We start from the raw sequence: 12,928 nt of genomic DNA, 5'->3' as shown, positions 1-12,928 counted from the left end.
TTTCCTTTTTTTTTTTTTTTTTTTTTTTTTTGATAAGATTGGCTTAAGGTTTGTCAGTTTGATTTAATCTTTCAATAAACCAACTCTTTGATTCATTGCTTCTTTGTATTGTTTTTTAATCCTCCGATGTGTTAATTTCTGGTCTGATAATTATAACTTCGTCCCTTGTACAAGCTTTTGGTTTAGCCTGCTCTTCTTTTTCTAGAAGCTTGAGGTTTAACATTAAATTGTTTATATGTGTTTGCTCTGTCTTCCTGATATGGTATTTACTGCTATAGATTTCCCTCGTAGGACTGCTTTCATTGGGTCTCACAAATTCCAGTGTGTTGTATTGTCATAATCATTCAACTGCAAAGTCTGTCTAATTTCTTGTTTACTTTCCTGTGTTACCCATTGGTTGTTCAGAGGGTGCTATTTAATGTCCATGTGTTTATGAGGTTCTTGTGGTTTCCTTTGGTGTGGATTTCCAATTTCATTGCCCTGTGGTCTGAGAGCATGCATGGGATAATTTGTATTCTTTTGCATTTACTTAAGCCTGTTCTAGAGCCAGTATATGGTCTGTTTTGGAGAATGTCCCATGTGTAGCTAAGAAGAATGTGTATTCTGATGTTGTGGAGTGGAATACTCTATACACATCTACTAAGTTCATTTGTTTAAAAGTTTGATTTAGTTCTAATATTTCATTATTGATTTTTCTTGGTCTACTTGTTCTGTTTTTTGTGACAGTGGGACATTGAGGTCTCACAATAAAATTGTATTAGGTCTTATTTGACTTTTTATGTCCAGGAGTAATTGTTTTATATAGTTGGGTGCACTGGTATTTGTTGCATGTATTTATGATTGTTATCTCTTCCTCTTGGGCTAGTCTCTTTATGAGGATATAATGACCTTCTTTATTTGTCTTAATTAGTCATGGCTTGAAATTCACTTTGTCTGAAGACAGAATAGCTACCCCTGCTTTTCTCTCAGTTCCTGTCACATGGAGTATTGTTTTGCATTCTTTGGTTTTCAGTCTATGAATTTCCTTTCAAATTAAATGTGTTTCTTGTATGCAGCATATTGTTGGATCTTGCTTCTTGATCCATTCTGCTGGTCTGTGTCTTTTGCTTGGTGAACTGAGACCACTGACATTGATGGTTATAGCTGATTTGTGTTGACTTATCCTTGTGTTATTTTCCTGTTGTTGGCTTCCCACTTTTTTCGTCCCCCTCTATTGTTTGCCTTCCCTGGTGGATTCCTTCTACTGGGGTTCATGGAACTGTAATACTTATTATCTCTTCCTAGAATGTGCTTCAGAATATTTTGCAGTGTTGGTTTGGTGGTCGTAAGTTTCTTCAGATGTTCTTTTTCATGCAAATATCTTATTTCTCCTTCAGTTTTGTGGGGTACATTGATTTAGGTTGAAAGTTGTTTTCTTTTAGAACTTGGAGTACTTCACTCCGAGCTCTCCTTGACTTGAGAGTTTGTGCTGAGAAGTCAGCTGTGATTCTGATGGGCTTTCCTTTATAGATGGTTTGTTTCTTTTCTCTAACAGCTTTTAGGATTCTATTGTTGTGTTGAATTTCTAGAATCTTGATTATGAATGGCTGTATGTAGATTTTTTGATCATTGTTAATTGGAGTTCTGTGTGCCTTGTTTATGTGTATGTCAAATTCTCTTTCTCTACCAGTAAACTTTTCTGTCATGATGTCTGTGAACAGTTTTTTAATGTCATTTGTGGTATCTCCTGCTTGTTCATGGACTCCAATAAATCTTAGGTTGCTCTTCTTTGTCTCATCTGGCAGCTGCTGGTTTGATTTCTCATGGTCCCTTGCGGGTTTTGAGAAATCTCTCTTTTCCTGTTGTTAACTGCAAGCCTGTCTTCAGTATCGGAGATTCTGTCCTCCCACTGGCCTGCTCTGCTGTGCATACTTTCAGTGGAGTTTTTATTCTTCTGGTATCTGCTGGAATCTGCTTTATTCATTGCATTTGTTTCCTATGATAATATTCCATTTTTTTCAAGTTCATCTGTTTTTTTTGTCTGTGTCTAACATTACCAAGCATGGTGTTTATTTTTGTAATCTCTGTTGCAATCTGAGAGATTATTTCTGATTTGATTTTTTCCAGCACTTCATTAATTGGTTTGTTTTTACCACTTCATATAGGCTTGAGAGGGGGACTTTTGAATTGTCCCACCTCACTGACTCCCGGATTTGTCTTTGGTGAACTGGACGCCTGGGGTTGCATTTTGCTTAAATATTTTCTCTCGTTCTCTCTCTCTCTTTTTTTTTTAGTTTAATTCCTGGGATAATGCTTGTAAGTGGGTTACTTTATTGGTAGTATTAAGGGCCCTTAGTGATTATTACTGCTCTGAGGTATCTTTCAGGTGTAGCTGGTTTTTTGGTTTGAGTCTGTTGGAAGATCCTACCTCTTCAGTTTGTTGGAGATGAGATGCTGTTGCTTGTTTGGCCTGGTCCCTGGTTCTTTGGCACTGAGTCAACATATTTTCTGTTAATCTGAGTCCTAGAATACCAGGACCAATAGCTGCTTATAACAGTTACATCATTTTGGTTGTAGTGGTACCAATATCATCAAGCATAGTCTAGAATAGCAAATAGAAAATAGCAAACTGAGGTAACTCTTAATTTGCAACTTTTAACAGTATGAACTAGATTTTTGATTGTGTAACAAAACTTAAAGCAAATTAAATAATTATATACAATATATGAAGTCTGTAATATATCAATTTTGCCCTTGGGGTTAAAAGTTAAAATGGATAAAGGAGAAAATAGAGAAGTGGAAGAAGAGAAAGAGATTAGCAGTAAGGTTGGAGATCAAAGGCGAGTCATGCCAGCTTGGGGAAACTGGTGCAGAAGACTGAAGGAAAAGAGAGATGGAAGATGAAAGGAAGAACAGACAGAAGCACACCCACAAAGAGGCTAGGGACCACTGTTATACTCATATATAAACCATAAAGGAGGAGGCAAAGAAAAGAGAAACAAATGGTCCGCCTCCAGGCTTCTCTCTGGGTTCCCTAGCAGACAGCCTGTGGAGACAGAGCCCTGACTCGAGCTGCTCTGTCCCAGCAAGGCAGCCGCTGCCGTGTGGTGGAGCGGTGGAGAATCCCAGCAGCGCTGCCCCGAGAGCAGGCTCATTGGGCTGCCCTAATCCAAGCAATTTCCAGGGTCTGTGCCCCGCTGGGAGCTGCTGGAGGAGGCTGGAAGCAGTCCTGGGTTCTGGGCTCGTCTGATACACCTCCAAGAGAGCTCATCGCTCTCTTTCTGCAGGAGGACTGAGTGCTCTGCACTCACCACCAGCCAGTGCCATCCTCCATGTCCACTGCTCCCCTCCACTGCTGCGTCTCTCTACAGAGGCCCCTGGGCCGCCACTGTGGCCATAACTGTGGCCGCGCATCCCCACGTTTGAACAGCTCCTCTCACACAGTGAGTCCCAGCTCAGGATGAAGGTGCTGCTGGCTGCCGCCTTCTTCCTTGAAGTTTTCTTTCTTTCTTTCTTTTTTTTTTTGTCTTTTTGGGGATCGAACTCACGACTGCCTGCAAGCGCTTATGCCGCTGAGCTGAATCCCCAGCCTTGAAGTTTTCTTTTCACTCCGGGGCTTCAGTTCACACTTCAGATTCTTCCTGGGCCGGGGGACCCCCTTCCCTGCTGCTTGTCTTCTCCATGGTGCTGTGTTCAGTGTCCAGCCGCAGTCTCAGAGAGCTCTTTTGTCTGCTGCCCACCGCTCCCCTGTCTTCTTGGAAGTGGAGGTGCCTTTTAATCTTTTCCAAGTATCAGTGTTGGTTTCATTAGTATTATTATTATTCTGTTTCTTTGCTGGCATTCCCCTTCCCCTGCCGCCCCGTTGTAATTATTTCCTTTCTTCCCCTTAAATGTGAAGCTTACTTTCACCTTGTCTTTCTGTCTTGTTTCAGTCAAGGTTGAGGTTATTGTCTGGAGACTTTCCTTTCTTTGCTGGGTGTTTATGCTGTTCGTTTTCCTTTTGATATCGCAGCTGTAGCCACGATGGTTGGTGTTTTGTGTTTTTGTTTTCATTGAGGTCTAATTTTCTTTTTGATTTATTCTTTGATCCAGGAATTATTTATTTTTCTATTTTAAAGAGAATAAAACCAAGGAAAACAAACGGAACAAAGCCAATCAAAACAAAACAGCGTAAGTGACTCAAGACTTCAAAACAATAGGAAATCAACAGTGGTTACCATCACGCTTCCTGCTGTCTTAAAATAGCCCGATAACTTCAGATGGAGTAAAAGTCAAAGAAAACAGAAGAGATCCAATAAAAAGAAAAAAATGAATGCAGTAAAAGACTTCACACAAGATAATAGTAAATCCAAAATGCCTACCGTAATATGTCTTGTTATTTTTGAAATAGCTGCCCATGCCATCGGGTATAATAAAATCAAACAAAACAAAATGGAACAAAGCCAACCCAACAAAACAGTGAAAATGACACAGGACTTCAAAACAAGACAATATAGGGAGTCAACAATGGCCACCACCCTCGAAAGCAGACCCCCATAGACGCTACACTGCGAACTGCTGTCCTCTGAATAGGGTGTCAGACCGCTGGCCCTAAACCTGCAGTCAGTGAAACACCAAACACTGCAGCATTAAACCGTGTTCCACCTCTTGCTCAGCCTGTTTCGCTGAGTCAGCTGGTCACTCATGGCTGTAGGGGATGGACTGGCTATTATTGTTTCTCAGCCCTCGTGCTGGAGGGGCCTGGCATCTGGCTGTACCCCCTGGTGGCCTGTGCATGGTGCCAATTTGCAGGGAGGGCCTGCTTCTTACTGACTTCTTGTTCTCTTCCCCAGCAGTCCATGAACGGCGCTGACTCACAGGCAAAGACTGGCATCTGGCTCTCCCTGCAGTGGCCGGCCGATTTGCAGAGTGGGCTTGCTAAGCCCTGAATTATTTAAAAGTGTGCTATATAGATTCCAAGCACTTGACATCTTCCAAATATTGTTACTTTTCTTTTAATCCATTGTGGCCACTAGAATACACACACACACACCACACATTTTTTTTTTTCTTTTTGAGCCAAGGTCTCACTGTGCAGTTCAGGCTGGCCTTGAACTGACTGTGAGGCCCAAGCTGGCCTCAAACTCATGGTGATCTTCATCCTCAGCCTCCTGAGTGCTGGGATTACAGGCATGCACCACCATGCCTGGCTCCTTGTATAGCTGAACCTTTCCAAACTCCCTGGGATGTATGCTCTAAGGAATGGCCTGTTACATACATGCGTTATGTTCATTGTGTTGCTGGGGCGGTGGTTTGTGAACATTGCTTTTCTCATGTCTGTCAGGCTGGTTGCTAGTGTGGCTGAAGTTGCCTGGGCCCTTTCTGAATTTTTGGTTTGCCATAGAAGAGCAGCTGCCCTATGGCCTGAGTGTCTGTGCCCTTCCGAAATCCAGACATTGGAGTTTGAACCGCAGGCTTAGCCGTGGGAGGTGACTGGGTCCCAAGGTTGGGCCCTTTGCGTGGACTGGCGTCTTTACTGAGGCTGGAGGGAATTGAGAGAGCCTTGTCTTTCCGTCTCTTCTGCCACTTGAGGACAGCAAGCAGGTGCAAGCCTTTTCCGGGTGCTGCCGCCTCGATTTTAGCTTTCCCAGCCTCCAGATCCGCGAGAGCCGCATTTCTGTTATTTATCGTTCATCCTGCCTGCAGCGCGGTGCTGTGGCTGGGGCTCCTAAAACAAGGCTGGCTGAAGCTTGCGGGTGTGAGCTTGTTTGTGTCCTCTTTCGGTTTTATTCATCTTCCTGCACTTAGTTGTGAAGTCATCGTTGGCTGCGTGAATGCTTTGGGTTGGGACGTGCTGGTGATGAGCCCGCTGGACGCTTCCATCATGGACGAGGGCCCCTGTCCTGTAATGGTAGTTCTCTGAGACCTCCTTGGTCCGTTCCTCACAAGGGCATCCTCTGTTGTTAGAACCGAGTGCTGCCTTTGCAGCATCTTTCTGTTTCAAGTAGCGGCCTCCCAGGCGGCCTGGGCTCGCTCGGCTTCCGCATCCTCATCCCCATCCTGCTGAGTGGTGTCTCCTTAGGACTCGAGGGCCTTGATCCTGTGTTAACTTAGTGTGGTTATTGATGGGCTTCCTTTTAGATCTGTCATCTTGCTGCTGTTTATTATTTGTTCCATCGATTCTCCTCCGTTTCTCTCCTAGATTAATTTAGTATTTTAATGATTTCCTCTTATCTTTTTTGTGATTTCATGATCTGTGGCTTTGCATTGCAGGTTTTTAACGGTTTTTAGCTTCTTGTCATATTCTGTCTCTTCTCCTATAAGAAGCTTACAGCAATCTACAGATCTCCACTTGTGTCCCTGGGGCCCCTGTGCCATGGGTGCTACAGTTCCATTAGTCTATTATTATTATTGCTGGAAATAGCTATTGGAAACTGTTTTGATAATAAAAAGCATTGCATGTTTTCTGGCGTATGTACTATTTGATCGCTTCTCATTTTGGGTGTGTGCAGACTCAGGTCTGCCATAATTTGCTTTGTGCTATAAGGACTTTCTTTAAATATGCCATATATATTTGGTCTGCTGACTATAAATTATCTTAGCTTTTATCTGTTTGGAAGAAAATCTTGTGTTTATCTAAAAGATCTTTACAGTGAATGCGTGGAGAATTTAGGGCAGGAATTGCTGTTGCCTTCAGTACCTTAAATGTGCTGTTCACTTGCCCTGTGTGGGGGAGAATTTGACTCTGTCTCGTCTCGGTTCCTGTGTCTGATTTTCTTATCTTGTAGGGGTTTTGTCACGGGTCCCAAGCAGCCTAAATAATGTACCTTGGTGTGGTTTTCTCTGTGGTTTAGGTTTAAAACATCGGTGGGCTTATTGCTTTAATCAACTTGGAAATTTAAAAAGCAGTCAGTATTCCTTCGGTTCTGTTTCTCACTCTCCACCTGTCGCCCGCTTTTCCTAATACTTCGTTCCTGTTGGGTTTTAGATTTGTTCCCTCGCTCGGCGTTCCTGTCTTCCTCCTCGTGTCTGCTAGCCACTTCCGCAGTGCTCCTTCTCTGTGATTAGCAGGTGCTCTTTTCTCTTCCCGCGGCATGTTGGCCTGGGTCTCTCCGAAATGCCTCCCCGTGTGTCTTCCCCGTGCCCCCGCTCTGCTCTGGCTTCCGGGTCACGCTGTGCACTGTCGAGACTGCTCTGTGGAACTGATGTATCATCCCATGGCCTGGTTCATTCGGGGTCTGTGTCTTCGTCTTGGGGGGGATTTTCCTATTTCTTGCCACACTTCGTAATTCTGTTTTTTAATTGTGGTGCTGGGAATACACCTGAGGGCCTTGGACACATGCAGGTTGAATGTGGCTGCTGCCGAGCTGCATTCCCAGCTCGTACATTTTATTTTGAGACAGTCTTGGTGAGGTGTCCAGGCTGGCCTTGACTTGCCGTCCTCCTGCCTCAGTCTCCTAAATAGCAGGGATTTACAGATGGGAGTCACCACATCCGGGTCAGTTCTGATAATTTTTGATCAGATGATGAACATTGTGAGTTTTACCTGTAGGGTGCTCCATAAAGTGTGTTTGTGATTGCTTTACATATTCTTGAGTTTTGTGTTCTTTGTATTGCTTGGAGGCTTGCTCTTTGAGGTTTGATTTCAGGCTTTGTTGGTGGAACAAAAACAGCCTGATTGTAGAGCTAAGTTCACATTGTCAGTCTCAGTGGACTCCCTAGTGGCTCCCGCTCTGATTAACGGAACATGAGTGGCTCCGGGCCCCATGGGGAAGCTGGGCATTGTTTCCGGATTCTTTTCCAGACTCTGCGGTTTCCCCACAAGAGGAACACTCAGCTCTCAAGTTGTGCGGTGGACGGCGTCGAGAGGCACCTGCAGGTCTCAGAGGCGGTGGGGCCGGGCCTCTGTCTCCTTTCGGTTCTTTCCGTTTTTACATGGTGTATTTGCGTGGTGTTTGGGACTGTTATATCTTCTAGATAAGCTGACACTTCTGCGTTTCCCTAAAGTCCTTCTTGCTCTTGGCAGTGTGCCCCGTTCTGAAGCCTCCTCGGCCTGATGTCAACGCGATCAGTCTTTATGTGGGTGTTTTGCATGCTTTCACTTAGGCCCATCTATTTCATTATACTTAAAGTGATGCTCTTGTAGATGAGACTGCAGGATCTTCTTACTTTCATATATTTATTTGTGAGGCTGGCCAGCCTGCCTCAGACTCCTGTCCTCAAGCAATCCTGCCTCAGCTTCCCAGTCATTGGGGGTGCGGGTGCAGGCTGGCTGTGCTGGATCTCTTTCTCCGAAGATCTTCAATCCCATGTACCTTAGTGCAGTGTGGGGCCGTAGTGGCATTAGCAGTGAATGACTGAAGACAATTTAAGCTTGCTTGTCATTATCTTGCCCACAATGTACATCTAATTAGCTTCTGTTATCAAGTTACTTGTTTTCTATTAATAATGTGTGTCCAACTACAGACCCTCCATTAAATTAGGGCTGTAAATTCTCTTTAAAAGAAATCCTATTTGTGTGTCAACCTACCAGATCCATACTAGGCTAATTTCATTTGCTCAATTTTGCTTCACGTTTTAGAGATTTCTTTTTAAGTTAGTTGTGTTGTATAACTAAACTTAATGAAAGATGTACATGAATCTAGAAAAGGATTGGCAGAGTACAGTGTCTTTGTATGGCCTGCGAGCTCAGAGGAGTTTTTACCTTTTTTTGTTGCTGTTGTTGTATTTTTGAGACAGTCTCACTATGTGGTGTAGGCTGACCTTGAACTCAGTCAGCCTGAACCCCACATTGCACTCGGCCCTGGCTGGCTTCCAATCTGCAGCAATCCTCCTGCCTCAGCCTCCCGAGTGCTGGGATTGCAGGCACGTGCTATCATGCCTGGCCAAGTTTTACATTTTAACCAGCTCCGGTCCCCGCTCCTTTCCTCAACAGAGACTGTGTGTGGCTCACAGAACTTAGACGATGGCACTTACACTCCGGTTGTTTTCAGGAGACAAATCTGCACTCCCTGTTTTTTTTTTCACTCAAATCCGGGCACCCCAGAAGGCTAGAAGAATCACGGGAGTCCCGCCCTGTACTGCCGCCCCGACTGCAGCCTGGTCCTTTTCCCAGCCTCTCTCTGGAGTCAGGCTTCCATTCAACTTACTTTTGTTTCAGATGAAACTTTCTGCTGTCTTTGATGTGTCCTTCAGCCTTCTTCGCCCCCTCCCCCCTCCCATGCGCTGTCCCCTGCTCCACGTCCTGGAGAGAGCTCCCCAGGGACAGGACAGGGGCCGCCTCCTCCCTGGGCTCCTGAGCATGGGTGTCTGACCCCAGCCTCGAGGCTCTGGTCTCCACGACTCGGATTCAGCTCTGCCTTTTATTACAGGGGTGTGGTGCTTGGTGGGGCTGTGCCCCTGAGATTTGGGACTCTTGCTGGTGGAACTTGGGACCCAGTTCTTAGAAGTGAGGTGCTGGGTCGCGTGAGTCACAGCATATGTATGGCTCTGCTTGGAGTCTCCCTTGGGAACTGAGCTTTTGTCTTTCTGGCAAAGGGGTGCAGATGCCCAGCTTCCCTGCAGCTGCCTCATGGAGCGCGTGGCCTGACATGGGGTTTTGCTGGTTTGCTAGGGGAGAAGTGGTGTCTCTGGGCTAAGGTTTATGATTAGATTTCCGCCGGGAGCCTCATGGACTCATGAGTGGGCTTTTAGAAGGTGGTTGGATTATGGGGTGCTGCGGCTGATTTGCTATCAGGAAGTGGGGTCTGATCAGAAGAGGCAGGGCTGGGGGAGGATTGCGAGGCTGCCTCTGTCCTCTAAGCTCCTCCTTCACGCTCTGCTTTGTGATCTCCATGAGGTGAGCAGCTGCCCTTCCGCCAGACCCTCCTGCCTCGCGGCTGCTGCCTGGAGCTGCCCGGCCATCCGAGGACTGACGCTCCTGAAATGTGAGCCAAAGTGATCCTCACTTCCTTTAAGTTGTGATGATTGGGTATTTCGTCCCAGTGATGATAAAAGTGACTGAGACACTCGGTGTAATTTCAGATTGAATTGTCCTCATTCTGAGCTGGGCAGGGGCCATTTCCTGTCTTACAAGTTCTGTGTCTCCTTGTAATGTTTCTATACAGCTGTTCCTTCCCCTTCCATCTCTTTCTAGAAACTGAGTTACAGGGAGTAAGTAGCCTTGGCCTCTACTACTGGTTGCAAATATTTCTAACGTTTGTCTTTTTTACTTTACCTATTTGTTATTTATTTACTTATTTTCTTTCAAGCAAGCACTCTTCTGAATTACTGTTTTCATGTATTTTTCTTTTCTTTTATCGCGTCTGCCCCTGGAGTCCTAGTTGGGGAAATTTCTGCGAGTCTCAGGATGTAGAGAAGTTGAATCATGGCTTCTTTGCATGTGTCACGGTTTCCTGTCCTTTTCAGTGTTTATTGTTGGCCTTCGTTGTCACTTCTCAGGGTGCTCGGCTCCTTCCTGTGTGCGTGGACGCAGCGTGGACACAGCCACGGCCGCGACCTCCCTCTGCCGGCTCCTGCTGTCTGTGCTGCTCACGTTCCCCCATTGGAAGCCCCCAGTGCGCTTCTCCGGGAGGAGGAATTGAAACTGGCAGGGACCTGCTGAGATGGTGCAGCTCTGACCTGCGGGCAGGACCGAGGAGGGGGCTGTGTGTGTCGTGGTCCCTGACGGAGCACGGTGCCTCCTTATACCCTCGGCTGGGGTCTCTTGCACTCTCTGACTCGGGTGCGGCCCAAAGGGCAGGGAAGTGTGCCTTCTCCCAGGGACTGTCAGGCTGTAGCACCATGCCCTTGTGCATCCAGGACCTGCCCTGGCGATGCGGTGTTAAGCACCATGAGGAGCAGAGGGAGGGGCAGGGCAGACCTAAGAAGTGGAGGTGCTGGGTGGCAGTGAGTAGCACAGTGAAGGAGACGAGACTGGACTCTCTCAGGGGACGGGTGGGCGGAGCCAGAGCCGGGGATGGATTGTTCAGAACCATGCTCCTTTGCCTCCTACTAAAGCACCTCCTTGGGGAAGCGAGATTCCCAGAGTGCAGTGTTGTGCTCTGCAGGCTTCAGGCCCGGAAAGCCCTTTCCTCAGCCTGCCCTATGCGGCTTGGCGATGTGCTGCTCAGGGGCCCTGGCAGTGGCCACTGGCTTCTGTCCTGGGTCTGGGCACCTGCAGGCTGGCTCACTTCTCTCTCCTGGCTGTTTGTAGGCGCAGGCACAGGGAGCCGCTGTGAAGAGGCTCAGAGAGGCGTCTCGTTAGTTGTCTGCCCTTGCACAGGGGTTTGCCCCGAGCATTGGCAGAGGCAGGAAGTGGCCAGCAGCAGGGTGACTCTGGGCCGAGGGAGGGAGTGGGTGGCAGGGGTTTTGCGGAGTCCAGGCTGCGTCTACAGGCTTAGGAATGGGTCCGGAAGGGATCTGGAGAGCTGTGCTTCCTGCAAACCTGGCGCCACATTGGAAACCAGATAGTAGGAAATATTAGTCTGGGAATTTGAGGATATAAATTCCTTTTCTTTCTTTTTTTTAATTGGTCAGAGACCTTATGTCTTAGCTGGTAGGCCATGGGACCTGCTGCAGCCACCCCGGGAGCTAGGTTCCTCGCCGGAAGGGTCCCAGCAGGCACTTGAGCCCTGGCCACACCTGTGTCATTGTGGCAGTGGACACAGCAATGCCACAGGATCCTGGGTCATCCATGTGTTTCTTAAACGAAGCCGCTAGTTTGTCACCACTCTCTGCCCAAACCATGTGTTTCAGAGCAGAAGTTGTTGGTGACCAGTGGCTCTGAAGAAGACGAGCCGTGATTTGCCACTCCTGCTAGTGGCTTAGTGGACAGGAAGCTATGAAACACTGGTCCTGAAGCTTAGAAATAAAAAGTGTCTGTGACATCAAGATATGTGCTGTGATTCCGGCTGAGTGGCTTATGCCCAAGCCTTGATCCCTCCCACTCCTCCAGGGATGACAGTCTGGGACTCTGAGCTGTGAATTGCTGTTGGCACCGGGTCCCTTTCACACCCCTGTGATGCCTGTGACAATAGATCTCTGCCCCTTAGGCTCCCGCTTAGCACCTCTCCCTGTGTCCCCTCCTGCAGGTGGTGAGAGGCTACAAGGCCACCATCCAGCAGACCCTGGACATCCTCTTCCTGCAGGAGGGCTCCGAGTTCCTGAGCAGCACGGACGCTTCCACCCGGGACTCTGCAGACCGCACTATCATCGCCTGGGACTTTCGGACCTCAGCCAAGATCTCCAACCAGATTTTCCACGTGAGAAGCCCGATTTGTTACTGACCTCAGCTTCAGCCTCAGGCCGTATCCCTGTTACCTGTTCTGTCTGGGGCCCTGGCCCCTTCTTGTGCATGGAGGTTCAGGTGCCTGAGGTCCCTAGGGTAGTGGTAGGTGCTACACACATGGGGGGGCCTTCTACAGCTCCTGGTGTACCCCGCCTCCTGATTCCCACCCCACAGCAGGTGGAGCTGACAGAGCATGTCAGGTGGATGGGGAAGAGGGCTGTGGAGTCTGATTTGTGGCCATGCCCAGCATCCAGGCCTTCTTGCGCAGTGTCTTTGATGGGCAATATGTCATAGGGGCCATGAAGTTAGAGGGCCTGTGTTCGAGTCCTGGCTTCACCACTTGCAAGGTGGGGACCCTTGCTGGGACCCGGGGACCACTAGACTCTTTGATTCCTGTTAGAAAATTGAAAATGAAAGCCAGGTGTGGTGGTACATACCTGTAGTCCCGGCTTCTTGGAAGGCTGAGACAAGATGAATGCTTGAGTCCAGGAGCTCAAGACCAGCTTGGATAACCTGAAAAAGCCCCCATCTTAAAACAGCAACCATAGCCAAAACAAAATAAAACAAAACAAAGCAAAACACCAAGAAAGGAGAAAGAAAGTTGAGGACGATATTACCTCCTAGAATGATTTTGAGAAGCAGGAGAAAGAAGATGGTCATAAAGGTTATAGCACAGTACCAGGCACAGAGTTCCTTTGAGCC

At 47.3% G+C, this 12,928-nt stretch overlaps 1 protein-coding gene across 4 annotated transcripts in view; it reads left to right on the top strand.

Moving 5' to 3' along the window:
* Nucleotides 1–12,928, top strand: part of Wdr25 (WD repeat domain 25) — a 128,505-nt gene that overhangs the window by 113,296 nt on the left and 2,281 nt on the right. For all 4 annotated transcript variants that reach the window (XM_063241414.1, XM_063241411.1, XM_063241412.1 and 1 more), the window contains one exon: nucleotides 12,030–12,200. In XM_063241414.1, coding sequence (XP_063097484.1) covers nucleotides 12,030–12,200 — 171 coding nt within the window. The remainder of the gene's footprint in view (nucleotides 1–12,029; nucleotides 12,201–12,928) is intronic.

This window comes from Cavia porcellus, unplaced genomic scaffold, assembly GCF_034190915.1.
Source record: "Cavia porcellus strain 051 isolate PalLab524CR breed Dunkin Hartley unplaced genomic scaffold, mCavPor4.1 scaffold_31, whole genome shotgun sequence".
Lineage (NCBI taxonomy): Eukaryota > Metazoa > Chordata > Mammalia > Rodentia > Caviidae > Cavia > Cavia porcellus.
This window is presented reverse-complemented; position numbering and strand designations above follow the sequence as displayed.